At 44.1% G+C, this 27,433-nt stretch overlaps 2 protein-coding genes across 4 annotated transcripts; one reads left to right on the forward strand and one right to left on the reverse strand.

The window, feature by feature from the left end:
• Window positions 1–2,917: 2,917 nt before the first annotated feature.
• Window positions 2,918–10,610, reverse strand: rce1a (Ras converting CAAX endopeptidase 1a). Its single transcript, XM_076972753.1, has 8 exons — window positions 10,133–10,610; window positions 8,976–9,078; window positions 8,508–8,591; window positions 7,728–7,806; window positions 7,076–7,243; window positions 6,849–6,920; window positions 6,680–6,742; window positions 2,918–6,575 (listed from the first exon to the last, which is right to left on the reverse strand). The coding sequence occupies exons 1-8, from the start codon at window positions 10,294–10,296 to the stop codon at window positions 6,346–6,348; spliced, it is 963 nt and encodes a 320-aa protein (XP_076828868.1). The 5' UTR covers window positions 10,297–10,610; the 3' UTR covers window positions 2,918–6,345.
• Window positions 10,057–26,583, forward strand: peli3 (pellino E3 ubiquitin protein ligase family member 3). 3 transcript variants are annotated; one of them, XM_076972752.1, is made up of 7 exons: window positions 10,057–10,136; window positions 17,782–17,984; window positions 19,210–19,339; window positions 19,942–20,043; window positions 21,966–22,178; window positions 24,208–24,396; window positions 24,667–26,583. In XM_076972752.1, the coding sequence occupies exons 2-7, from the start codon at window positions 17,812–17,814 to the stop codon at window positions 25,300–25,302; spliced, it is 1,443 nt and encodes a 480-aa protein (XP_076828867.1). In that variant the 5' UTR covers window positions 10,057–10,136; window positions 17,782–17,811; the 3' UTR covers window positions 25,303–26,583. The 3 variants fall into 3 exon arrangements, with proteins under 3 accessions (XP_076828867.1, XP_076828866.1, XP_076828865.1); XM_076972751.1 differs by lacking the exon at window positions 10,057–10,136 and adding an exon at window positions 10,202–10,338; XM_076972750.1 differs by lacking the exon at window positions 10,057–10,136 and adding an exon at window positions 12,101–12,369 and having other exon boundaries at window positions 24,667–26,581.
• The last annotated feature ends 850 nt before the right edge of the window (window positions 26,584–27,433 follow it).

Consider the following 27,433-nt stretch of genomic DNA (forward strand, 5'->3'; position numbering starts at 1 on the left):
TTCGGCCCCTGATTGCGTTATTATCGAATTATTGACAAACGCAGCTGAGCAGTCAAGCAGCCGGGATGTGTTTCACCAGGCTAGCGGCGCAACTACCTCCGCGTGCCACGTGAAGGCAAAGGGTGACGAGCCGAAAGGAGCGGCGAGACGTCGCCGCCGCCTGCTCAGACATCTGCTCTGCTGATTAAAGTCGCGACCGCCTGCTGCACTTGAGCGTGAAGCGAGACGTCAGTCGTTTCGTCTCAAAGTGTGAGACCAAGTGACCCGAGGCCACCTAGCACTCGGTCACACAACAAACGGTTCCCATTGAGGCAGATAGTCATGAATCCAATGTGTAATGGTGGTGTGGAATTAATCTAGGGAACATGGATCAAACACCAAATACATAGCCTCATTCTTCCAGTGCCCAGACCGTTTTTGTCCAGAGAGGCAGCCATGTTCCACAACTCATATGGCATATGGGAATGTATTACAAGCACACGCTGTTGATGAACTTCTAAAGAATCAAGTAACAACAGCAAAGAGGCAGGAAACAGCACCTTCTTGCTCCTCACACATGGTGCCTGGAAAGCAGTTGTTGACTTTCCTCCAGTGCCCAGTGGAGCTGGGCCCAGGCCCAGATGTTTCTGCAGAACGAATGACGGCGATGCTAAGCGTACAACACACTACAGAGACACAGACTGTGTTCATTATGTCATTATGATCTGGCAGCTCTACATCTCCTATTGTCTTGCTCAACACTTTAAGGTCTTCAAAGATACCACAAACATTCTAATATTATTTCACAACTTATGGACAGCTTAAGCAAACCTTTTTAGTGAGTGTGAGCTGAGTGTGCATGCAGACGTGTGCACAAGAACATCTGAGAGCTGACCACTGCTCACACCCACACGTGACACACGTGACCCACAGAACACCTCAGGTCACTAGTAGGCTGCAACCATCCCTCAGACTGCCTGTGTGTGAGTTACAAAACAGCACCAATCTCCAGGGATTCAAAACATGTGCCTTCTTCAAAGCACGCGCTGGCCATGATTGTGCCCTCTGCAAAAGTGTCTTACTTGATGACCCAGGCAGGGCCATATGTATGAGGGCAGGCCTGGGTGTGTTTGAGAAGCCAGCATGAAGGACAGCAAGAGCAATTCAGTAGACTAATATGGGGGTTGTTTGAGTTATGGACGTTGACTGGGAGAGACAGTGTAATTAGTGGCGTCTCTGTGTCAGTCCGGATAATAAGTATTAGCTCTAAATAACTCCCACCTCCTGCAGGGATCTGAATTCATCTCTTTCTTACACACACACACACACACACGCCCATGTCCGCACACAGTGGGAGCTTATGATAGCTGTACACTGTTGGCATGACAGATGTTGTGTCTCCTGATATATTAAAGTCAGTGGCTGCCGGCAACAGAAGACAAGCGAGGCTCCTGTTTCTGCTGCTTAACGGGGACATCAAAAGCCCCCAGCGTCCTGCGGAGCGGAAACTCAAAACGCCTCATCTCCTTCCCTCGTTCCTTAAGTCCAGATTCCTTCCCAAACAGAGTTTTGCTGATGGTTGATGGTAGCCTCAATGAGACGGGAGAGCGGAGACGCGGGTGGGAAAGCACACGGCAATCAGCAGCATTAGCGCAGGACGTACTGCTGCGAAACCAAAAGGCAGGACGGGCGAGCTGACGTGGAAGTTTGACTCAAACCTCACTGTTACTGGAGTCCAACATTGCTTCCAGGATCCCTCATCAGGTCGGAAGACTCCCTGCCCAATCAGATTGGTAGTGTTTAGAAACACTGAATGCACCCAGCTCATTTATATTTGTGCCGGGCATCCACAGCAATAATGGGGCTAAACCAATGCCTGCGGCTTCACGTGTCATTAGAATGCATTGCTATGCCCTGGCTAATCTGATCTAATTAACAGCGAAAGCACTGTTAAATGCGCCGATGATTGATTGCATTAAAAGGCACTTGTGCCCACACTAAATCATAAGCTTTTCCCAAGCTGATTCATGAGCTTCTGAATGTGTTGTAAAACAAAACAAACAAAACCAAAAAACAGCAGCATGACAAGTTGTGAAGAAAGACAAGGAGAGATTGCAACAAATGCTAAGACTGAACAACTGGGTTTGGGTCTAATCAAACCGAGCTCAGGCTTTTTCATTAATAACCACAGCTCATTAATCAAGAATGAATTCTATTTAGTGACATCAGCTGCCTGTGTGGCGTTGGTCCAAAAAACCTGTGGAAACTGCCCTTAACTAAACGGGTCTACATCATAGGAACACAACATACTGTAGATACAAGCAATTGGGCATTCAAAGGAATTAAAAACTCTCCTTTCTGTTGAAAGCTTCTCATGCCTGAAGAGGTGTTGTGATGGTGTGTGTTTTTCTAATCAATACTTACTGCTATAGTGAATCAAAGTGTCCCTGGTTCAACCCCCTCTCGTTCTCTCTCTCTCTTTCTCTCACACTCTCTCTCACTCACTCACAACGCATGCATTTTCCACTCAAAATAGCAGAGCTGTGGACTGCTGAGATGGGTGTATTAATACCCAGTAGGTGTTGCTTTTTGCAATTATGAACAGCAGATTTAGCCATGTTGTGATCCCATGTACCAATCTAAAGATAATGAACTTGGATATTTGATATCAAGTGCTCGATGGTTTGGAAAGTCACTCCCTCCCACTCCCAATTTTTTTGTGATATATTCCTATAATACCCAAATAATTGACTTCAATAATTTCTGTCACTGTGATCCATCAGAGCTGGATGGAAAGATAGCAGAGTTGACATATGAGCTCCAACAGAAACACATCTCCCTCTACTGGTTTGAAAGAGATAATACGCTTAAAACAACACACTGAGTGTCAATAGTTTGTTTATAAGCTTCCAAGACAAAAGTGAATTAAGACTCAGAATAATTTTATAGAAAAAATTTATTTGCAAACAACAGTTCTTTTTGCAGTGGTATGAAAGACCCCAAAAAGATTGTCAGAAAATAGTTGTCCTTCAGCGAGTTGCACCAAACTGCATTGCACATGGCCTTAGTGAAAAACAGCCGGTATGGATATTACCCCTCTATTTTACACCAAAATAGATTTGATTAGAAAATATAGTCCTTAGTATAAACATCTTAACTATGAATAATTACAACCAGTCTAGTCATAAAACAGTACATCTATGTTCTGCAATCAATCTAATCTACTCAGTTTTTCACCTATTTAATGAAATAGTACATTTAAATAGTACAGCTTTTTCATTTGCAAAAATAGATTCGAATGTCTATTGCTCATCCTGTTCATACACCGAGTGTATATTCAAAGCATCTTCACAAAGCATCACACAACAGGTGTAAATGTTTGGTTTGCAAATCACTTCTTTGAAAGAATTGAAAAACGGTGCCAGACAGTGGCCTCTCCCACACAGGAGGATGGGTTGGTTTTGTTTTTTTAATCAAAACCTGAAATGCCTTGGAGAGGAATGTTCAGGACAAAGCTGTTGACATAGTTGTGAAACGATGAGAAAATAATTCAAATTAAATCAAATCCTTTTGAGAAAACAAAATGTCTACGTTAGTTAAAATCCAGCCAGGTTTAAGACTCTGCTGTCATCATGCAACAGTTCCAGGGGATATTCAGTACAGGCGGGAGACAAGGTCAGTTACATGGGCGACTAAATCACACGGCAGAACCTTAATTTATGGGAGGCAAAATTCGTTTTCCAAGACTTAAAAAAGAAACCAATACAACCAGTAGAGTGTCTTTCAAACTAGTGTCTCTCAAACACTTTAAAGCGCATGTCCGTTAAGATGCTCTGGTAGGATCCTAAACAGACACTGTTGTTTCCAATAAGGATTTTAACAACGGGTGCAATTACAAATCTTTTTTTTTCCCATTTTCCTACAATGGCAGCATAAGCAGAGACTTATTATTTGATGGCTCTCTCCGCAACACAAAACCAGACAAAACAAATGAGAAAACAAAACAGAAAGTGTGGTGCTCTGGCTCCCTCTAGTGACTGAAACCTCTGAAAAGCCCAGTAGCACAAAGCAGCAACCTCTGACCTGAGACCGTCAGCATAGTAAACGTCTAATGACACAGCAGACAAAACTAAAGCCAGAGCAGCATTCGCAATCTTCCCCACGTGTAAACATGCAGGTCTGTAAAACACACCGAGGTCGCACCTTAACCAGTCAAGCAGTGTGTGTGCGCTAACTCAACCAAACAACACTATGGCACATTTAAACAATCCAGTGGTTGCTATCAACAGGCCAGTCATTTTCAACCACGACAGCTGCTACCCCTGAGCCACCCCTGCCTCAGCTTTGGCAGGTCAAGGACGGCCCAACGTCAGCTCAGTACCCGAGGCTTTGAACATCTACTTAGCAAGTGGGAAGAAAACGAAAAATGTTGCACTGAAACATGCGACTCCCTGATTTGGTGCTACCTATTCTTATTGCTAAAGGTTTACTCAGACTAAAATGGCCTTTCACACAAAAACAGCAATATCTACATACTTCGAAGCACGATACTAGCTGAATACTTATAGCACCTATTCATGTCATTCATGTGGAATAACTCCAAAAACATGCTCATGTCAGATGCTAAACTGTGCGTGTGTTCTATATCCTTTACATTGCAACAGAAATAAAAGTTCAATGCAAAACAGCGTTGTAAAAAGCATTCTGCTCTGGTTTTGGGGTAATAAACTGAACAGAAAAAAACTTTTTTTCTTTACAAGTTGGTGGCAAAAGGTTCTGTAGCCCAAAATAATGGCACAACAAAATGTCACGCTACCTCAACAAATGCTTTTGACAATTTAACCTCAAGGCTGGCGTGCAGATTCTCGGTCCCGACGTCAGGGCCTCTCTCAGGGTGCCGGTATCGCCACAGCACGGCGGAGCAGAGTGGGGAGGTGGGGCGGCGGTCAGGGTTTTCACCAACCAACCAATGGTAAAGGGCTCAGCGTGCCTGTGACCCCACCCACCCCACTCTCCAGGAATGTTCCGACACGCACGACAGGACAGTGGGACAGTCGGGACGGGGTGTGGACGGACATACCAGCAACGTGCAACACCTTCCACTGCATCCACCCACATTTATAGCACAGATAAACATTCCAGGCCCAAAGGTGCATGTCAGCCACGTGATCAGATCTCTAACCTTATATTAATCTAAAACATTGAACTTTTTTGTTTTGTTTTTTACATGTCAGAACAATGCCTGGGTATCAAGATCCAACAGCAAGTCCGCTACTGTAGAACAGTTATCACACTACTATCAGACTGCATGAGATGTAAAAGCAATTTCTCAGATTGTGCATAGAGTACATAGAATAGCTTACATGTCACTGTTAACACCAAGAACCCCATGTGTGTGTGATAGGCTGCCCTCCATAAAAGCTGGTATATTGTATGATTGACTCTCTATTTGGAGTTATAAAAACAGACAGGACTGCTCTGTCTACGAACAGCTTGCTGTTTTGAAGTCATCTTTAAATAATGCTATAAGTCTTCTGGCATGAGGTCAGTCACAAATAAGCTTAGACATAAGGCAATGCTCTATACGTGCTACTCAGCATGTGACTCAAGATTCATTTTAATTAGCTTCATGTTTTGTTCTATCACTTTTAAAAATATAATGTTTAAAAGGACAATCGGGCCAACTATTACCCATTTAAACAGCTGCGTTTGAATAGGTGATAGCCGGATAAAGCATGAAGCGTAGCGGTTAGTGGTCACGGTTCTGCTGATACAGTTCTTGGGTACAAAGAGAACGAAGTTGAAGGTTTCCGTGAACTTTGGAGCAGATCTGATCCAGCGGGCCAGCCAAAGCAGCATACTCGTTAACCGGAGCCCGGAGAATTCAAAACCACACTGACGCAAAAAGGGGGTCGTCTCCATCAAAATACAGTGGACAAGTCTTCCTAGCGCAACCATAAAACTCTATACCCCAAACCCACCCAAATCCAAATATACAAATATCATCATATGAACACGGTGAACGTGCAGTAACATATAAATACCCGTCTTCAGCAAACTCCAAGAGGTTTACTCACAAGCTTCATTTGCCGATATCTTCAGTCTGTTCTTGGGCCGCTCTTCTGGTGTCCGTATTGCCGTGGCTGCGTTGTAGCTGACCTGATGACCCCTCGTGCACGCAGACATTGCCCACAAAACCCACAGACACCCCTGCTCTTTAACAACAGTTCCCTTTGTCTGCCCATGTTAAGCCCCCTACCGAGCTGGACCTGGAAATCAGGCGGCAAACTGAGCCGCATGTCACCATGGGCGGAGCAAAAGGAAACAGGCGGAGATTGGGGCGGAGCCTGCGTTGCAGGAGGAGGATCACGAGCAGAGGGAGCCAAGGCGGGTGGAGGTCAGGCTGCAGACGGGTGTGGGCCAGCCATAGAAAAGCGGGTCAGTCATGGGGAAGAGGAGGAGGAGGAAGAGAAGAACACCCAGCACGTAGAAGGACAGAACGGTGAGGCGTTGCTGGTGCTCCAGGGCTGTGTTCAATGCCGGGAAACCCATGTAGTTACAGAAGGAGTGACACAGCACAGGACCCACCAGATGGCCTGGGGAAAACCACAGCCAGAGAGCAGAGAAACACCTGTTTTCACATCACATATAGAAAGCAGACCGGGTACTGGCTTCAAAAGTTTTGTTTTCAAATACAAACCTGTTCTGAGGAATATAAAGGCAGTATAAGCACCGAATACAGCTGTGTAGGAGAACTGGAACACTGGAATACAAATACACACAACCACATCACACTGTAAGGAACAACAGGAACTTGTGGCAAATGAACTGGTGGCAAATCTGGGTTTGTTTTCTGAGACAGTACTTACCTGCTGAGAGAAAGATGCCTGAGACGGTGCCCTGTCTGAAACGCAGCAGCTCAATCACATGGTGAAAATGTGCTGTGCACACACACAACCAGAAAACAGACAGGTAGATATACAGTCACTTCAAGCAAAACACCAATAGGCTTCCCCACCTCTCTCTCAAACCACACAGAAGAATTAGCTCATTCTGAACTGCGGTCTGAAGGCAGCCAGTTACAGACTAAACTCACCCACGCCGAAGAAGAGCGGACACGTGAAGATGGCCACAGAGGGCCCGGCACAGGGCACCAGCATGGGCAGCATACAGGCCCGGAACACCAACTCCTCAGTGAACGGCGCCACCACCTGGTTCCTCAGCCAGCGCATGTCACTCAGACATAGAGCCCAGAACCATGGGTCTGTGAACAGGAGGAGAAACACTAAGCCACACACTGGAGGGAGTATATGCTTCTAATAAGTAATATGAGGCAGGGGTAGCTGGACTAGTAACTAAAAGGTTGCTGGTTCAATCCCAAACACTGCCAAGTTACCACTGTTGGAACCCTGAGCAAGGTGCATTACCTTCAATTGCTTGAACTATTCTTGATCATGATTGTTAAGTTACTTTGGATAAAAGTGTCTATGAAATGCCATAAATAATATATACATTATCAACCCATCTCGTCATAACAGTTTGGTAGTTATTTTGTTTTTTGTAGATATCCTAATCAGTTTGTAGATTTCCTAAAACATTTGGTACACACATTCTTAAAACACTTCAAAACTGTTTTAATCAAATGCTTTTGAATTTGGCTGCTTTTGGCAAAAGTGATTTTGACAAAATCAAATTGTCTGACAAAGAGTTAACAGAAACGCAATGTAAGTCATGAAAACCTTCCTCACCAACAGCCACTTTGATTCCATCAATGAAGCTCCATGGGCAGTCCATGGCTAGCTGGATGAGCGGGCCCAGAAATAATACCTGAAAGCACAAAACAAACTCTTTGTACAGTTATGAACCATATAAAACTATGTTGCTAAAATCAAAAGGGAACAAAGGAAAAGCATTTGCATTTACAGCATTTTGGTGATGTTCTTATCCAGAGTGAATTGTAGATTTATACATATGACAGATGGCAGTTATTAGTCTTAAAGAAATTATAGGATTTGCAAGTGTTTGGTTCATCATTGGATATTAAAATACTATTGACACACCAGCCATTGGTGAATGCTATGTTAGCTAGTAGTAGCTTACATTAGAGCTGCTAAAAAGCCTTTAGCAATTCTGAGATTATTCCATGTAATAATCTACAACCATGTAACTCTAAAACCACAAATAAAAACACCCTAAAGCAATTTTAAACCACTCTGAACATGGAACTAAAATTAAAATTTCTGAGTAAAGATATGTTTCTATTCTAAGTTATGTTTTCTGCACCAACACAACTTATTATGTGATTGTGACCAAGCAACTCTCAGTAATGAACTGATAAATGAAATCAGTTGTGTCAGAGCAGAGGAAATACAAAGATGTGGAAAAGAGAACGTGTCCTGGAATAGTACTGGGAACTGCTGTCTTATTCTAACAAAGTGCCTCTAACAGATGCCTCATTAAACAAACACTTAAAAAAAAACTTGTGAAGTTGCAATGATGGTTTTTATTAATTCAGAGGGTTTTTCTACCATAGTGAGCACAAGCGGCAGAATGATGGCAGGGATGAGGCCCTCAAATCGGATTCCCATGAGAGCCAGTAAAGACGCACTGGGCTGGAATGGAAAACAGACAAATCAGGATGAAACCATGGTGGCAGACATTCCTACTGAACACTTCTGTATCCTTCTCTAAAATACTTGTAAAATAGAGCTAACATATACACTATATGTACATGAGTAATTTATGAGTTATATAAATAAGAAAACTGCATTGATTACAAAAAAAAAAGAGTACAGTAACATCACTGAATGATGTGACTTGAATGAACAAGCGTTTAGCTTAATTAATAGATCGGGTGAAAGCAATATCCACCAATGAAACTTTTTGAGGCGAGAAAAATACCATGTTCTTGGTTTTGGGAAAGTTCTAAAAGTCCCCCCCCCCCCCTCCCCGAACGGGCAGTGCAGGTGTTGGGGTCTATCAGTAAGAGATCTCACCTGGACACCTGTGAGCTGTTTCCATGTCCACACGAACAGTGGAGACAGAGCAGACACAACCAGCACACTGGTAAAGCGTCTCTTTATTACTGAAGGGTGGTCCCTAGTATCACAAAAACTATTTCAATCATTTGAATTACAAAAAATGCCATTACTCTTTACCAGAGGTCTAACTAAACCTATTCAAGTATCCAAATAAGTTGAAGGTCACATATATTGCTGGAATTGCAGGGGACTTCCTGTCTTAGTCTTTGGTTGGGTAAACACACTCTACAGTCTATCAAAGATGCTTTGTAGTGTCCCTCTTTTCTTGGCAAGCACACTGAAGTGGAAAGGGGAAAAGACATCTTGGCAGGATTAGTTGGTCCACGCTGAGAATTATATAAGGATAACTCAACTATTTATTCGGTAAAATCGCCCCCAAGTGACCAGATTTCTTTCTTTCTTTGGGGGGATGTGGGTTTGTTTTGGCTGTTTTGATATTTGTGTGTGTGTGTGTGTGTGTGTGTGTGTGTGTGTGTGTGTGTGTGTGTAAAAGGCAGAGCAATTAGCTAAAACAATCCAACTTTCCCTAGTATGTTTGGCAACGCATGATTCTGTGGCGGTTTTGATGAGAACTGTGCATTACGCCTACATGATTCAGGCCGTTAAGATGGTAGTGCATTTTCTGCAACTTCTTGTAAATTGATCATGTCTCAGCTGAAGCGACCAGACGCAGGTCGAGGACAAACAAACGTAGGTACCCTATCAATACTATTTCCTGATTATTTTTATTATTATTATGGTTCATTTAATTTAGCTACCCAGTAAAATTAGCCCTTCGAATAGACAGTAAAAGACGATTAGAAAATCTGACAGAACCTATTTAGCTATTTTAAAAAATCAACCAGCAGCTTAATTTAAAGACTAGCCTATATATATGACTAACCTATATATGTGTAGAGATTAATAACAAACAAACTGCTTGTAAATTAGCCGGCTATCTCTCTAGCTAAGTCAGGCTGGACTTGGCTGCAGCCACCAGCCCTGAGAGGGTTATATATAGGGCTGTGTTTTAACAGAGCTATGATAGCAGGCTAGCAAGTAGGCTACGGTTGTCAGAATCTGAAGACATATGATCCCATGTGCGAATCAGAGGAACGAGGAGGAGACGATACCTTGGTAAGTCACTTTTCCAGACGTATAAACTTCCGACATAGGAACACGCGAGCAGTAAACAAGACAGGACTGACACCCAGCAGAGTCCATCGGGATGCACGAAATCGACATCGTGAATTTTGTGTGAACTCAAACTTGGTAACAAATCATCATCCTCTGTCATGGCGAGGGCGACAGGATTAACACCTACTGCAGGCGATGCGATGTAAGTGTTGTTCACTCCTTAAAGACAACAAATGTATTTGCTTGTGATGATTTGAGTAAAATTGCCTTGAGGGGACACGAAAATCAGAAAACAGAAGTAAAGGGATGGTGCTTGGGCGCTGTTGGGTGACGTCATTAACATGCGACCGCTTGTTTTAAACACGCGGTTACGTCATTAAAAATGCAAGACAAATCAGATTCGTTAGAGATTTTAGGCCAGATATCTTTACAATAACGTTATCAGTCATTTTTGTTGTTGTATTAACTGTTAAAGCCCAATATGCATGACATGCAGCTCAAAGTGTTGTACAGTAATTGTACTAATAAAATATAAATAAAAGGAAATGGTGCATGAATGCATAATAATACAAATAAATAAAGCATAATGAAATAATAAAAAAGGAATACAATTCATGTTATATGTAGTCGGTTGGATACAGCTGGTAGCCTTTGACCATAATATAACTCAGATGTGGTTACAGCAGCTCAGGAGCAGCTCTCCCCTGGGATGTTCATGCACTAAAGGCTCTGGGGTTTTACAGGGAATAGTGTGATAACAAAAACATCCAGCAAACCATTGGTGACAACACTTTTGTTAATAACACGCACCAAGAGGAGGACCAGACTTGTCTGAGCTACCAGAAATGCAACAAGCACTCAAAACACCAGCTTAATACAGGGCCGGAATATGGTACGTGAGCTAAAGCACCAGGAGGCCACGCCTGTCATTTAGGGGCGGGGAGACAGGGTTCGCTGGAGAGTCGATCATCAAACCTGAAAATGCACACCGTGCCTCCTCTAATGAATATTGAATTCTGCTGTGGCACACAGATGGTGTGCTCAGAATGTGGCATAAAACAGGATGAATCCATGGATCCAGTCAGTGTCAATAACACAGGCTCCGGCTTCAGTGTAATGACTTCTTGTCATATATTAATTCCCTTCATGCCAAAGCAGCATTGTTTGAATGACACGGTACCTGAGCACTGCTACTGATCACTTCTTTCATGAGCACACTTCCCCTCCTTGTCAAATGGAGACTTCCAGCAGGAAACCATGTCACGACGCACATGCTGTCTCTCATCTGCTGCACAGATATGAAACGGAGTTTACTTCAGTGGCGTAGCATTCATTTCAACTTTGGGGAGGGGAACACCTCTCACACCATACACCCTCACTGTAGTGTGAACAGGAATTATTGGTGTGGATACCCCACGCCCTGAAAATGTACAATTAATAATTACGTCTATGCTTTAGTCAAAACTGTCTACAGAGTGCCCATATTAATACCAGATCACACTGAATGGAAGACTCACAGCATGAATGTGAAGGAAAGGCAGGATGAGCGAAAATCCATAATAAGTTGGCCACTAAATGTACAAATTATAAATAGAACATTAATTATTAAATGTTAAATTATTAAAATGGGAAGGACAGTTACACAGTCACAAGCAATCTTAATATTTCCCCCAATAAGAAATGCGAAACGTTATCTATGAACTGAAAATGACATTAACAGTTGCTTTTCGACATTACTATAAATCCACAGCATTGATATGCTTGCGGAAAGCTCTAGCAGCAATTTTTAGACTCATCATTTCTGTGGTGAGAGCATCACAGCGCGTAGGTACCAGCAGGTAGGTGCTGCCAACCCCGCTATCGGTACCGAAGGCGGGCTTACGCAAGAGTCGTGGTGCCCTAACCAACCGCAAAGACGCATTATGTGGGCGAGGGCGAAAAACCTTCCTCGATTTTCTTTGAAGGGGTAACGCCAGGGAGAGATGGGCGTGACGACCGAGAGTCAGGTCCGGTACCGAAACCCCTCTCGTGTTGGACTAACATCTTCGCCGACTGCCGTGTAAACCGATGACACCGGCTGTGGCGACGCGAACCGCACGACGTGAGCGCCGTGCCATCCAAATGACCGTAGCAGAAGATGATCAACAACACGACGCCCGATTTTGATGCCACACCGGGATTGACAAACCGAGGGTGTTCGAGGCAACGGGTCCTGCGACGCAAATATCAGCGGGTGTGTATTCAATCTGGGTGTAGGCTGTTTTTTTATAGTTACGCTAAATACTGTATTTTTTTGCTGACTTTGCCTTAGGGCCGACACTACCGGTAGTGTTGTCGTTATTAAACGACATCACCTTTTATTTCAGCAGCGAACATGGATTGCTGGTGTCTTCTGTAGTAATGTATTTATTGTCTGTGTGGGGGATGACAGGAATCCCTTGCCTGCTCCCGAGTCCCAGACTGCTGTTGTGAAGTCGATGGGTCCCGCCAAACAAACATTTTCAGTCCAGCGGTCTTATGAAATACATTCATTTGATAATGGTTCACACAGTGCCACGGCTTGTTTGTAATTGTTCTTTCTTGTACAAAGATGTTTTTTTACATGTAGGTGAAGGAAGACGGATGGCAAAGCATAGCCGCCGTGTAATTTAAAGTCAAACGTGACAGTTGACGTAAAATGTCTCCAGACTACGGCCAGTGAACAAATTCTGAATTGTCCCATATTGTTTTCTCACGATCAACAGTGTCCGTTAACTCTCAGCTGTCCTGTTGTGTGGTGAGACTGTTTAGTGGTATAGACGCAATCCCCTGCAATCTGTCGCCTTAGAGCACAGAATATCCACGGACATGGTACTTCGATCATGGGGCTGTAATCATAGGGTCATTTTTGATCATCCCCTTACGTTGATATGAGCTCTATTTCGTGTGAATGCGAAGATGAAAGACATATCTATTACAAGGCCTGTTTTGATCATAGTGACTAAAACGTGGCAGCAGTTGCAAGATGGCCATCATAAGATGTAGCAAGGGCCTTGATAATGTACTGCATACTCTGTTAATATGTACATAAAACAGCAATGAATACTTTAAATGATCGTATGTTAAACGGCATTTCGTATGTTGTACAATGATTTTTGGATATCCGAGCACTGAACTGTAGATATGGCATATGTGTCAAACTCACAGAGGGACAGCATTACAGGCAATGATATGATATGGTTATTGTAATATGAGTATATGTTACCCAGAGTGACTCAGCACAGCCTGTGTCACTGTGGGGATTTACAGGCAGCTATAACTGTTTAATTAGTTTGTGGCCCTCTCCCTGACTGGCTGAGCTTAGTGTGTGAGTGTGTGGGTTCAGCTGGAGGTGTAGCCACCTGTGACAGATCGGAGTGAAGAAATTACTCATTTTGTTCCTATACAGTAAAAAGAGGGCTATTAGAATCTGTAGTTCACTGATATTAGATCTTAATCTTATTTTTTTGGAGTATCACGAATTCACTCACCATGGTTTTGAGGCAGTTCACTATTCATTTACCAGTCACTGCACACACGGCGGCTTCCATCAGAGTCCACCAGATTCCCGTAATGGAGATATGACTTCTGGAAGGTTTGGCATTCGTTTTTCAAACGCCAAAGACTTTCAAAGAGTTGATTTTCAATATGTTTATAGTACATGGGTTTGGTACACACCTAAAGGGACACGTTCTCTCCTCAGAAGTGTTCTTGTGTTGGTGAAGTTTGCAGCCTCAGGTGAGGTCTCGTTTAGGTAAGTCATCATAAACCAGGCTGGCATTTCTTGGCTGCTCATGTGCTATTTCAGTTTGTTTCCTGCTATTGCTAGGTTGGATGGTATGGTGTTTTAATACGAATACGTCCTGTTACTGTGACATCAGTCGGCATAAGGCATCATAATGACCAAACCTAATTAAGTCCCACAGACATGTAAAAATACTGCAGGAGTCCGTGGCCGTGTTCTGTCCTAGCAATCATTCAGTGGATTGCAGCCTACATTGCAAAGTGTCACAATGTCGCAGCAAAGTCAGGCAGGTAACCAAAATATGAAGCTGCTGACCTGCATTTCTGAATGATAAGTCTGTACAGGACAGCTCATCCATGGGCTCTAACACAGTTCACACACTACACACATGCAGCACTTCAGCAAAAGAGTCCCGTGGAGATGGGCGTGGGGTGGGGACTGGTTGACCAGCACTACCGATTCTGCTTCTTCCTCTTGTCTCGTGTCCTTTGGTGGCTCCGGCTAAGGAACACCGCCCGTCCAGTCAGGAGCAGCGGGGATGGACAGGACAGCGAGACACTTGCTCTATCGGTGGACTGCACTGCATGCTGCATGCTTCAACTTCGCCGTGAAGGAGACGGTTTCTGGGGTGTCACCGAGGGTTACTCCGATGGACCCCCCACACTTGCACCGAAGGACGAAGAAGGATGTCAAAGGGCACTGCAGCAAGCAACCACACGATGGCACGGTGTGATGATATGGTGTTGAACAAATACATCCCTATCGCAAGAAACAGATATCCATCGTTTAGAGAGCCAACAGCCAACATGATGGAACGTCCTTCGGCACCGACAGAGAGTAGCCTTATAAACACGCTCCTGCTGACAACACTATTACCAGCCCTTTGCAAACAGACTCAACAAACATATTGCTACCCCAATTATGTGCATAGCATTAACATTGCAAATACCAGAACCATTACAAGCCTTCCTTGACATGCATAATTCAGTTAACACAAATATGGTTGAAGATTAGAAATCACACTCTCAGTCACGGAGCCTGGATAAAAGATCACTGGTGGCTTTGTTTCTACAGCAGTGTCCAAGAGACACGCTTCATGGAGGACCACTGCCAACAGGAACCATTGAGCTTACTAATGGTCTACTAAGAAACACACAGATTATGAAGATGTTCATTTAGATCAGACTGGAGGAGGAGCCATCAGTTATTCCTGGGATAATTTCCGTGTATATGTATATTTAGCACCCCCTTAATCTGTTTCATGATAGAGACAGATGAGACCGACTCCCCCTCGGTGTCTCTCTCTCTCTCTTGCTCTCTTACACACACACACACACACACCACACTGCAGAGGCAGCAAAGAAGGCTGTGGGAGTTGAGTTGGGAAAAGCTGGGGGTTTATTTTGGAAGAGAGGACTTGTGGGGAGAAGATGAAGAGAGGAGATACAAACGGAAGACATCAAGTGTTAAACGAAGAATAAAGAAGTGTAGATGGTGTGCTAGAGAGAAAACAGAAGATGACAAAAAGAAAATGATGATGATGATGAAGAGGGGAGGACAGATGGTGTCTGGGCTGAGGGGGTTGCCATTGACGAAAAAGGCAGAAGGAGCCAACACATTATTGATGAACTGTGCAGTAATGTGTAAAAAGAACGAACGGTATTAACGCAATCAGCGCTAGCGACCTCACTAGTGTTCAGACTCCAGCCATCTCCACGCCGTGGAGCAAATTGTCTTTGTATCCTCTCATCCCTTTGTCTTAGCCACCCTCCAGGCCTTTCTCTCATCACACACATCTCACCCCTCTCTCTCTCTCTCTCTCTCTCTCTTTCTCTCTCTCCTCCCCTAGGTTGTGACAGTGAGTCTCTCTCTTTCTTCCTTCCCCCCATCTCTCCCCCCTCCCGGTTGTGACAGTGGGTTGATTAGAAAGTGCATGGCACAGAACAGGCAATCCATCACCCTGCCAAGCTTGTGCGCAGGCGTACATAGCCCCTCTATAAGACACACACTCACGACCCCCACCACACACACACACACACACACACACACACACGTATGGACACTGATACTATCTTGTTGCAGAACTGTCTGCTTGTTTCAGTCCTTGTCTGGCTTGACGTAGCCTTCACCACTATGCCATGTGCAATGTTTTTATTTCACCTCTACATGCCTTTCTCTCCATCCACACCCCTGTCCTCCATCACCTGCACTGCCATGGTAGTTCTATTTTTGTCTATTTCTGTCTCTCTCACTCCCTCTCTCCCACTCTCTTTCTCGCCTGCCCTCTTCCCTCTGTCCATGCCATCCCACCTCTCACCACCACACACCCACTACCCTGCTGCACTGTAAAAAGGCTGTGATTGGTTGATTTTTTGCTGTCCATCATCTATTGGCCAGTAAACCGCCCTTGTGGACAAGAGCCTGGGCTAGCCATTGGTTCTTCAAATTAATCCAGTGTGTACAGAATTCTTGCTATGATAAGTTTTGGTTTCCACGTCACGGCAACATAATTAACATGCTTGGAAAGAATGACTCTGTTTATCAGCTTGATCTCAAAACTGAAGCTACAGTGAGGTAAGATTGTATTAAGAAAAAAATGGTTTGATGTAAGAAAAACAAGACATAAGGTCATGCAGAAAACAGCCTCATATGTTCTTAAGCTTCATGGTATCATAGAGTCCATCAAGTATTGGAAGATTTTAGATCTTTTTTTAATCTGACAGCTTCTGCCTCTCTTCCAGCAAGACACATAAGACCTATTGGGTTAGGTAGGAGTGCTCACAAGTAAAGACTTAAAGACTTCATGGGTTCTGCAGTGGACTAGTATAGTCTCAAACCCCTTTATATATATTCTCACAAGTAAAGACTTAAAGACTTCATGGGTTCTGCAGTGGACTAGTATAGTCTCAAACCCCTTTATATATATTCTTCCATGTTATCTGCCATTATACAAAAATGTGTGTATGTGTGTGTCGGGAATTCTAACTGAGTTAACAGGAGGGAATTATAATTGAGTATGACATCTATAAAACATGTAACAAAGGATTTATTTGTGAGTATTTCATTAATCTTTTATACATTTATATCTATTTTGAAAAAAAAGGCAGCGTGGCTAATGTAATTGTGTGCTGATATTTAGAAACATTATATATTATATCTGCTTTGCTGAAATGCATGTGATCACGATTATGAGTATGTAATCGAAGTGTAATTGTGTGTGTAGGTGTGAAATTAGGTGCAATCCTGCAAAACACACAAGCCTAGTTCTGATATGTAAAAGCAACACTGGTTGAGTCCACATTTAGGAGATGGCAACGTTTACAGAATTTGAAAATATATCAGATTTGAGTCTTTTTTGCAACATGTTTAAAGAAAATTGGACAATTTGAAGCCTTGACCTTCCAGTGTACACATTGCTGAGCATGTTTAAGTGTAATATTTTGAAGAGGAATCCCCCTCACAGCTCATTTGACAGTATAAAGGGTTGGAAGGCTGGGGGAGTCAGTACTCTACACCTTGGTCTAAATGAAAGCCCTTCCTGACTATATTAGAACAGGAAGGTCACAGGTCACTGTTTTCTCAGGGTTCCTTCTGTTCTGTTCAAGATGGATTGCCAGTTGATACTTACCTGATTTTTAGCTTCAATAGTTTCAAAGGCCTTCCCTCACATACATGTGCATTTCTAGCGGTTCCCTATATCATCTGATATGTGATACCGCCGGTTTTTGTTTTTATTCCTGTAATCGGGATTGTGTTGTTTTGCCTCAGTTGTTTTTCTCAGTCCTGTCACCTCGCTACAGGCGACGCTGCACACGCTTCGTCCCATGGCAGAAGAGCGATTGTGATGGGTCATGACCACATGCATGTCTCCCTGTCCCTCAGCTCTGAGCCCCCCGCTTGTGGCCCTTGGACATGGTTTTAGAAGGGAGCTCTGAAGCCCTGTGCCCCCCACCACCGCTGGAGCTTCGCCCGTCATGCAACAAGAGTCAGCCGTCAACGCCTCCGGGCTCGGGCTCCCAGCCCCACGATGACCTGTTCTCCGGGGACAAGGAGCCCGTCAAGTACGGAGAGCTAATTGTGCTCGGGTAAGTGCCACCTGCATTTCTAGAGAGGCTGAGTTATCAGACAAGAGGTGACAATTTTATGAACAGTTGGACAGCTAGGCTTATCTGATTGTCAGCTGATTTGGTGGGGTTTTTTTTTTCTCATCATGTAATACAAGAAATCTTATGATGTAGATGTAATCCAGAAAGGACTGGAAGGTGATCGGTCAGATTTTTATCTTGTGTGGATAACACAGTTATAGCATAGTGTATATATAAATATATTAGTTATGCATATGACCATGCGGTCAAAAGCACTGGATTTCAAAGATGCACTGTTCATTTCCCTGAAATCCTATAGTTCTTTAACAACCTGCTCACATCGACAATATACTGCTAAAATTGAGTTCAGAAGGAATTCAAGAGTAAAATTGTCCTCAGATAATCGGACTCCGGTGATGATGCTTTGTTTTGGATGAACGAACGCAGTATCGTTCAGGCCGCCAGGCTCCACTAGTGCCACACGTGCAGCTGCTGCTTTGACTTATCTTTAGATTTCAGCCGCGGATGTAAAACACCTTGTTTGACTGCCGACAAAGATGCCATTCAAATCCTGCAGCCGTCGAGCAAAGCAGAGAAATGAAACGCCCCTAGGAGAGACGAGACAGAGAGACACTATTGACAGCCGGGAAAGGATGGGGAAGAGAGGAGAGAGAGAGAGAGAGAGAGAGAGAGAGAGAGAGAGAGAGAGAGAGAGAGAGAGACCCTTTAAACCCTTTCGACATCAAAGGAGACAGAGGAGTCTGAGAGTTAGAGCTCATTTAGTGAATGAGTTATTGAGCTGTGTATCGATGACTTGTAAGATGAGATCCCATTTTCAATGACAGGCTTTCAAACAAACTCATCAGCCATTTTGTTAACTCTTCATTATTCCTACTCATGTGTCAACAAAATCAGAACGACAGAACGTAGCCATTTAATTGTATTACTAGAGGTTAATTCATATATGTTGACGCTCTCCCTTCACCAGAACCAAAAGCAACTTTGCCTCCATAGCTTAAAATCAGACCTTTATCAGAGAGTGCATGAGACTTAATCTTCGTCATTTGTCTGGTCATGTTAACACTAGCCCCATTTAAGAGTCACTCGATTTGTAAAGTCATCAGTACGAAGGTACCATTCACCACACAACCCTGTTCATGGTATTACATTTATGCGAATATGACGAGGTTTTCTAGCCTCATTCCTGCAGCCTTGTTGTGCACAGGCATAATGGTTCACTGGCTAGCGGGGATAAGGGTCGCCGGAGGAGTCGGCTGGCCCTTTACAAGAGACCGAAAGCCAACGGTGTCAAGCCTGATGTCATCCATAATGTCTCAACACCTCTGGTGTCAAAGGTGAGGCGGCCAGCATAAATCGAAAACACAGTCGAGAACTCATTTGCAATGATGTTGACATGAGATGTATTGCTCTTTTATCAAAGATTTGTTCATATATAGCAGTCGATATATACATATAGATAAGACAGGCGATATTCTTAACTTTTTAAAGCACAAAACAAAGCCACTGATACATGATTACGTAAATGTTTAGCTTTTTTGTCTTAGTAACAACTGGGTTAAAATCTATTTTGCACACAGCCCCCCATATCTGCCCTCTTGATTCATCCACTAAGTGGTATGAGTGTGTGTAGCGCCATTGCATAACATTGCAGTGTACATTGCATAAGATTAGGAAACTTGACAGCATCCACTCTTCTATGGAGAATGAAAGGGCTAATAAAGGATGAAAGCCTGACTGAGCTGTGTGTGTGTGTGTGTGTGTGTGTGTGTGTGTGTGTGTGTGTGTGCGTGCATGCATGCATACATTTGTGCATGTGTGCGTGCCTTGTGCATATATATATATATATATATATATATATATATATATATATATATATATATATATATATATATATATATATATATATATATGTGTGTGTGTGTGTGTATCTTTGCAGGCCCTAAGCAACAAAAGCCAGCACAGTATCTCCTACACACTGTCACGGAGTCATTCTGTCATTGTGGAGTATACACATGACTCTAACACAGATATGTTTCAGGTAACTAAAGCATTCTCCTTTACTATGATTTGTGAGTAGTCAACAGTTTTACACCCTCCACCCTACCCCTGGATAAACAGGTGTGTATACTGTACTATATAAACAGGTGGTGTATGCAGTCATTTCTGTCCATAGTTTAAATGTATATGAAATACTGACCAATGAACTTCAAGCATGATCTAACACACTGATCATGACAGCCAAGAGAGGCTCAATGTTACTATATAGCAAGCAGCCCTTGTTGAATGAACAAAGGTAGGTGGAATAATTGAGTTCAAGTGTTTCAGCCACACCTGTTGCTAACAGGTGTATAAAAACAAACACACAGACCCCCATAGACCAGGAATGGCAGTAAAATGGTTTGTAATGAATAGTTCAGAGACTTTAAACCCTGGCAAGGTCATTCTACATATACCTGTTAGTGCTCTTACTGTGAAAGAGAAGCATCTAGGATCGAGAACAGCATGCAAATTACGTTTACGTATATAAATAGCCGTTTTTTACTACAGATATGCTTCTGCTTCTGGAAGCAAAATCAGCATAAGAACTGTGCATCAGGCCCTTCATGGAATGGGTTTCCATGGCTGAGCAGCTGTGCAGTGTGCATCTATGAGCAATGCCAAGCACCATCAGGTGAAGTGGTGTGAAGCATACCGCCACTGGACTCTGGAGCTGTGAATTTTTATTTTCTTTTTTTTCTTGGTGTGATGAATCACTATCTAGCAGTCTGATAGATGAATCTGACTTTGGCAGATGTCAGGAGAACTCCCAGAATGCATCCTGCTAACTGTAAAGTTTTGTGGATGAGGGATAATGGTTTGGGGCTGTTTTTCAGCATTTGGGCTAGTCTCCTCCATAGTTCCAGGGAAATATTAAGGGGAAATATTAAGACATTTCAGACAATTTCAGGCTCTTTGTTGTTCCAGGATAACCCTGTGCACGAAGCAGGGTCTGTAAGGTTGTGACTGGATGAGTTTAGTATGTAGGAGCTCCGGTGGACTGAGTCCTGACATCTCTCCCACTAAAGACCTTTGGGAATTAGAATGTCAAGTGTCAACCAAACCTTTATCATTCAAAACCAGTACCTGACTTCATCTGATTCAATGGGCAAAGATTTCCACAGTCCACAGTGTTTTTAAAACCCTTCCCAGCACAGTGAAGGCTGTTAGAACTGGGAAAGGACAGGCAGCTCATTAGTAATGCCAATGGTGTTGGAATGGTGTGTTCAACAAGCTCACATTGGTGTGGCAGTCAGGTGTCCACATACTTTTAGCCATGTGTGTGCAACTAAGGACCTATCATCGCTGGACTGCTGACTGGAAAAAGGTTGTCAAGCCTGATTAAACCATAAGATGAGGTATCTAACCTGCCTGTTTCTACCTATACAGACCACTGGAGGAATAATGGGTTGAGAGGTATTCATCTAGCATACACTGGGTCCCTTAGATCAATGGCTTGATGAAAGAGCATAACACGTTAAGTGACCAGGGTTGTCAATTCACTGACACTCTGTACCATCAAGTGCAGGGGCTCTGTCAACAGGGTAATACTCCCTGTCATAATGCACAGTTCGTACAGTAATGCTTTGAGGAACATTCTGGATGAAATGATGCCGTTAACCTGGCTAGTGAAATCGCATTCAATCCTACCAAATACCTTTGTATGCAAACCATTGATGAGCTTGAACACAAGACCCTCATAGAGGGTGCACTAATATCTGGCAACAGTGTGGTACTTAACAACATTTGGTACTTGTGTGGTATTTAACAACATTTCATATTTCGTCGTCTCAAACCAAGACCGTGCTTTAACCTTATGAATTCAAAAATAGTTGCCATATATCTCAGAATAATCTGGGAAGTGTATGTAATTACACTCGTGCAGTCACCGTCGCCATGCCCGCATGTTTGCTTCTGTCCCAGATCGGCCGTTCTACAGAAAGCATGATTGACCTGGTGGTGACGGACACGGCGGGTGGAGGAGGCGGGCAGGGCGGCGCAGGAGGAGACGGAGGTCAATCGGCCCAGAGCACCATCTCCCGCTACGCCTGCCGCATCACGTGTGAGCGTAGCGCCCCCTACACGGCTCGCATCTACGCTGCCGGCTTCGACTCCTCCAAAAACATCTTCCTCGGGGTGAGTCAGAGGCCCGATCGCAGGACACGTGCTGGAACATAAAGGTCGAAAGATCAGGCCACGGCTCGAGCTGTTTACCGGGGAACGACACCATCGATGGGGACCGTTTGCATTCCGCCAGTTGGATTGGCGCTTGCTGAGCGATTCATTTGGTGATGTTGACGGCTGAGCTTTTGTGGAGTTATGAACAGATCCTGAGCCACTTATCCAGCCAAGGCACACTGTGTGCTGCTCAGATTCGAGTTCAATTCCCTTCGTTGCTATTTGTCGTTGGTGGCCGGGGGTCTGAGAGAGTGCCGCCAGCTGTATTCTTTAGTGTGGGAAGGATGGTGGGTTAGGGGAGGGAAGGATTCCTCTTCCCACATAAGTGTAATGTAATACAAGCCATGTGCCTACCAGTGTGGGCACCTTTTAAATCACAGGGACAGAAGCAAGCAGTTAGTTTTCACCTACAAGTCTGCCAAGCTGCATCTGCAGATGGGCAGCGTTCAGAAACAACTGCGGCTGTGACTTTAGATGCATTGGAGGAAGGCGTCCGGTAAGATTTTCTGTCAGGAGATGGATATGACAAACACTGGAAGAAAATTAGGAAAGTGTTTTCAGTGAATCAGTAATCGAAAGTGGAGTTTTACAATGACATAGTATGAATGCTGCTCATCTTTCAAGAGGGTATGCATGTGGAAAGAAGGGATACTTAAAAATATGCCACCAAACCAGTTTAACATATGTGACCTAAATTACCAGAAGACTCTTCCCCCATGCCATAAGACCTCGCAACTCCCAGTTACTGAAGACAAATATAAACACGTACTGTATTCCATTTAACAATACTGTGTACTTGCTGTTACCTCAGTGACTGAAGTATGCTATAAGCATACATATCTGGTACATTTCACAATATGGTACCGCCTCAGCAAATCCACTCGGTGTCATGTCACCCCATATTTTATCTGTATTTCATATTTATTGTCTGCGCTTGTGTTCTTCTTTTGTATTGCTCCACAGTCCCTGGAGGAACGTTAATTCATTTCCCGGTGTATCTGTAAATAGCTGAAATGACATTAAAGAGCCTCTTGTCCCTTGGCTTGAGACTTAGTATTGGAGTGAGGCAGTGATGCTGATCACACTAGTAGTAGAATTGTTGGTTATTCAGAAAAAGGCATTGATGACAGATACCCATCCCTCTCTCTTAAGTCCACTAAAAGAAATAAAATATCGAAAGAAGCTCTTGAAGCTGAGACACAGAGTTGTAAAGGCAACGTAGCATAAGTGCGGTCAATGAGCAGCCCAGGAAAAACACTGATCGATCGGCACATTCATTGCAGCTAAAGGTTATTTGATTTGATTGTCGAAATGGATCTGACCGAAACCTGGACAGGACAATAACGTCCTTTTTCATTTACCCAAACTGTCCAGTGAGAATCAGTCTTAATAGGGCAAGGCGGGGTTCTACTGTTGTAGACACCATTTGAGTTGGAACATTGGGGAGAATTGGGTAAATAAAATAACTGCGAAACTTGAGCAGATAAACATGCATCAGAGTGAGCAGTAAGACGTTGGATGGAGGACGGTAATAGTTTTGTAGCAGCTGGTGGTGCATTTTTTGGCTAAACCACAGTATGAGTCCTGACACACACTGTCCTTGGCACGCAGTGGACTCCCTCTGTCCATGTAGGTGGAGAAAGAGAGGACAAGGAGAAAAGATGGGGAAACTGTTAGCCACAAGGATATCAATACGGTTATGAAAAGCATGCACATAAATCTTCGTGTGTCCTAGACGTAAAATTGAACGTCTTTGATTTCTGGCTATAAATTTTCATTGCTTAAGTTATTTATACATTTTGCAATAGTAGTGAATTTACACTGAACTGATTAAATAAGACATGCTTAAAAGTCATATAATCGGTCATAATACTGATTAAGGGTGTGAATTATTTTTATTTTGTTTTAGAATACGTGATATAGGAAAGATGATTCTATTCATATGTATAAAAAAGTAGAAATGATTCTTGTCTGGGGTTTGTGTCAGGAGCGTGCTGCTAAATGGAGGACTTCAGACGGCTTGATGGACGGGCTGACCACCAATGGGGTGTTGGTGATGCACCCTGCGGGGGAGTTCGTGTCCGAGCCGACACCAGGGGTGTGGAGGGAGATCTCTGTGTGTGGGAACGTCTTTGCCCTCCGAGAGACACGCTCCGCTCAACAGAGAGGAAAACTGGTGAGTTTATATTTTTAGTCCATGAAAAAAGTTCATTATCCTCATTAGGTTTTTCATTGGGGTTTTTCATTTTTCATAATCAATTGGAAAAATTTGAGCTGTTCCAGGCCGAGTTTAGAAGGAGGAGGAAAGATGTAGAGAATTTAGAAAAAAGATGAGTATAAAGAAGCAATGCTCTGGGCTTTTTCTCTGAAAACGTACACAATATTGAGCCTGGCAACACGTAGGACTGTCATAACTCACCGGTGTGTGTGGCCTCCGCTCATGCAGGTGGAGAACGAGTCGAACACTCTGCAGGACGGCTCCCTCATCGACCTGTGCGGGGCCACCCTGCTGTGGCGGACGCCCGGCGGTCTGCGCCGAACACCCACGCTGAAGCAGCTGGAGTCTCTGCGGCAGGAGCTGAACGCGGCACGGCCGCAGTGTCCCGTGGGCTTCAACACGCTGGCCTTCCCCAGCCTGGCACAGCGCGCCACCGTCGACAAGAAGCAGCCCTGGGTCTACATGAACTGCGGCCACGTCCACGGCTACCACAACTGGGGGTTCCGCAAGGAGAAGGCAGGCGCGTCAGCGGCGGCGGCCACCGCCATGCCCGGCGTGCCCGGTGGCGGGGGGACGGCACCTCCCAGCACGGGCGACCGCGAGTGCCCCATGTGCCGGCGGGTGGGCCCCTACGTGCCGCTCTGGCTGGGCTGCGAGGGAGGGCTGTACCTGGACGCCGGACCCCCGACACACGCCTTCTGCCCCTGCGGCCACGTGTGCTCGGAAAAGACGGTACAGGGCTGGAGCCAGATCCCGCTGCCGCACGGCACGCACGCCTTCCACGCCGCCTGCCCTTTCTGTGGGACGTGGCTGACCGGCGAGCAGGGCCACGTAAAGCTCATCTTCCAGGGGCCTGTTGACTGAGCGTGAGAGCTGGAGAAAGGGGCTGACAAAGACTGCCAGACGAGGGATTATGGGGCAGGGACAGATGGACAAAACTGGACTGAACCAGGAGACCGAAGTGCTTACAGAAAGAGAGAGAAAACTACTGTGTGCTGTGTGTTGAGAAATATGTAAATAAAGGTGATGAAATAAAAGGGAGATAAATGAAGCTCATTTTGTCCGAGTGCAATGTGGAGTTGCAAAGTGTTTGGCAAGATATCATTTTAGGGAAATTATTTATCCCTAAAATCAGGACATTTCTTCTTCAGCACACTGGGTGGTTGGTGTGAATTCTGTTCACATGGTAATCATGGTCAGCTTTTCAAAATATGCATTGGTGTTACTGGCATGATGTTAAAATGTGACCATTTTAGAGTCATTTATAGTTTGGATGGAGAAAACAAAGTGCATCAGCACAATTCAGAACACACTGCACATCTGGAGAGACTGTCAAGGTGACCTCACGTAAAGTCTCCCTATGGACTCATAACCTCAACAACATCATTTCAGTTCATCATTACAATAAAAGGGTCCATGTGCGCTGGACTGTGGCCAATGGATCATTACACTCGCTTGCATCCCTAGTGTCTGGTTGGTGCATCTGATGACCTCGCAGGAAGGCAAAGACTGAGAGAGAGAGAACTAAAGAGGGGGACGGGGAGGGGCAAGTTGGAAGCTCCACCCACCTCTAGCCCCTCCCCTCTGTCTCTCTTTCTCGGGGGAGTCTGAGCAAAAACGGCACAGTCCTGCCTGTAGACTGCGGCTCCTTTCACCGGCTATAAATAACTCAAGGTCGTCATTGCTTCACCACCACTTCACACACACACACAACCAATGGGGGTGTGTGTATGTGAGTACGGTGGAAGAGAACAGGGTACACAGTAGAAACATTGCTTACAGGTAATACTCTGGAAATGCTGGAAATATTTATTTTCATCTTGATAACAGCGTAAAAGCAGCTACTCTGTAACACAACATGCACAATCATGGTAAAACTTTTAAAATGGATTCATATTTTCATTGCCATTGTAAAAATATTAATGTTTAGTAGACAGGCCCCATGTGTGAAGTGTTTCTGCACTGGATGTGAACATTTGGTATAGTGGTACACTACAGATGACTTTCACAAACACAGTGATAACAGGAAATCTCAAGCCCAGGGTGGCAGGCATTCAGCCATCAACACAACGCGTCCTTCTAACAATCCACTACCATCATCTAAATGTCTGCTGAAAAGGACCCAAACACCGTCCTTCATGAGGATAACTTGGTCTGTGCTAGCCAGCTAAAGCTGTTGCATTATGGTTCAGATGAGATATTATTTGAGAGTGGGGCAGCACAAATAAACACAAATGACGATAGTAATCTGCACAGTCCTGTCATTCAAACCAGACAGCCAAAGCCACAGAATGCTATATTTATTATTAATAAAGTGACATTCATTTTTACGGAAACTACACACACATACATAAAAAAAGAAGGAAAAAAGTACAGAAAAGCCGTATTTAAGACAGACATTGATCGTTTTTTATTATATATATATTTATAATATGTACAAAGAAGGAAAAAACAACATGATCAGACTGAGCTATGAAAGAGCACCAGAGTCAGCAAGCAGAGGGAGAGGGGAGAGAACTACCAGCCTGGTGCTCGCTAGGTTCATCGTCCATGCTGTCGTCCTGACTTACCCAAAAGCCACACGGAGATGTGCAAACGAAAGAGTGAAAGGTGAAGTTAAAAAGTCAAAGCAAAATGACGACAAAAAAAAAAAGAAGCACGTAGCACGGGTCCATCATATTCTAAAGCAGTCCTCCCCCACCTCGAAATCACGCCCCACCCTACAGTATTGCCCCTCGCCCCAGATCAATTAATCAGACACACGGCATCACGACGTAAGTTCAGTACAGATTAAAATCAGTAGAACCGCAAGCATCCTGATAACAAAAAGCGCATTCAGGACATGTCCAAAACAGGATGTGCTCAGTTTTAGTGCGTGATGGCGTACAGGTTTCAAATGAGATGTTTTCAATCACTTCCTTTTGCAGGCTTAAACTTGAAAGCAAGCTCAAACAGCCCCCCACCCCCCAAATAGAAGGAATGTTCCTAAACACAG

Source organism: Brachyhypopomus gauderio, chromosome 14 (assembly GCF_052324685.1).
Source record: "Brachyhypopomus gauderio isolate BG-103 chromosome 14, BGAUD_0.2, whole genome shotgun sequence".
NCBI classification, from domain to species: Eukaryota; Metazoa; Chordata; class Actinopteri; order Gymnotiformes; family Hypopomidae; genus Brachyhypopomus; species Brachyhypopomus gauderio.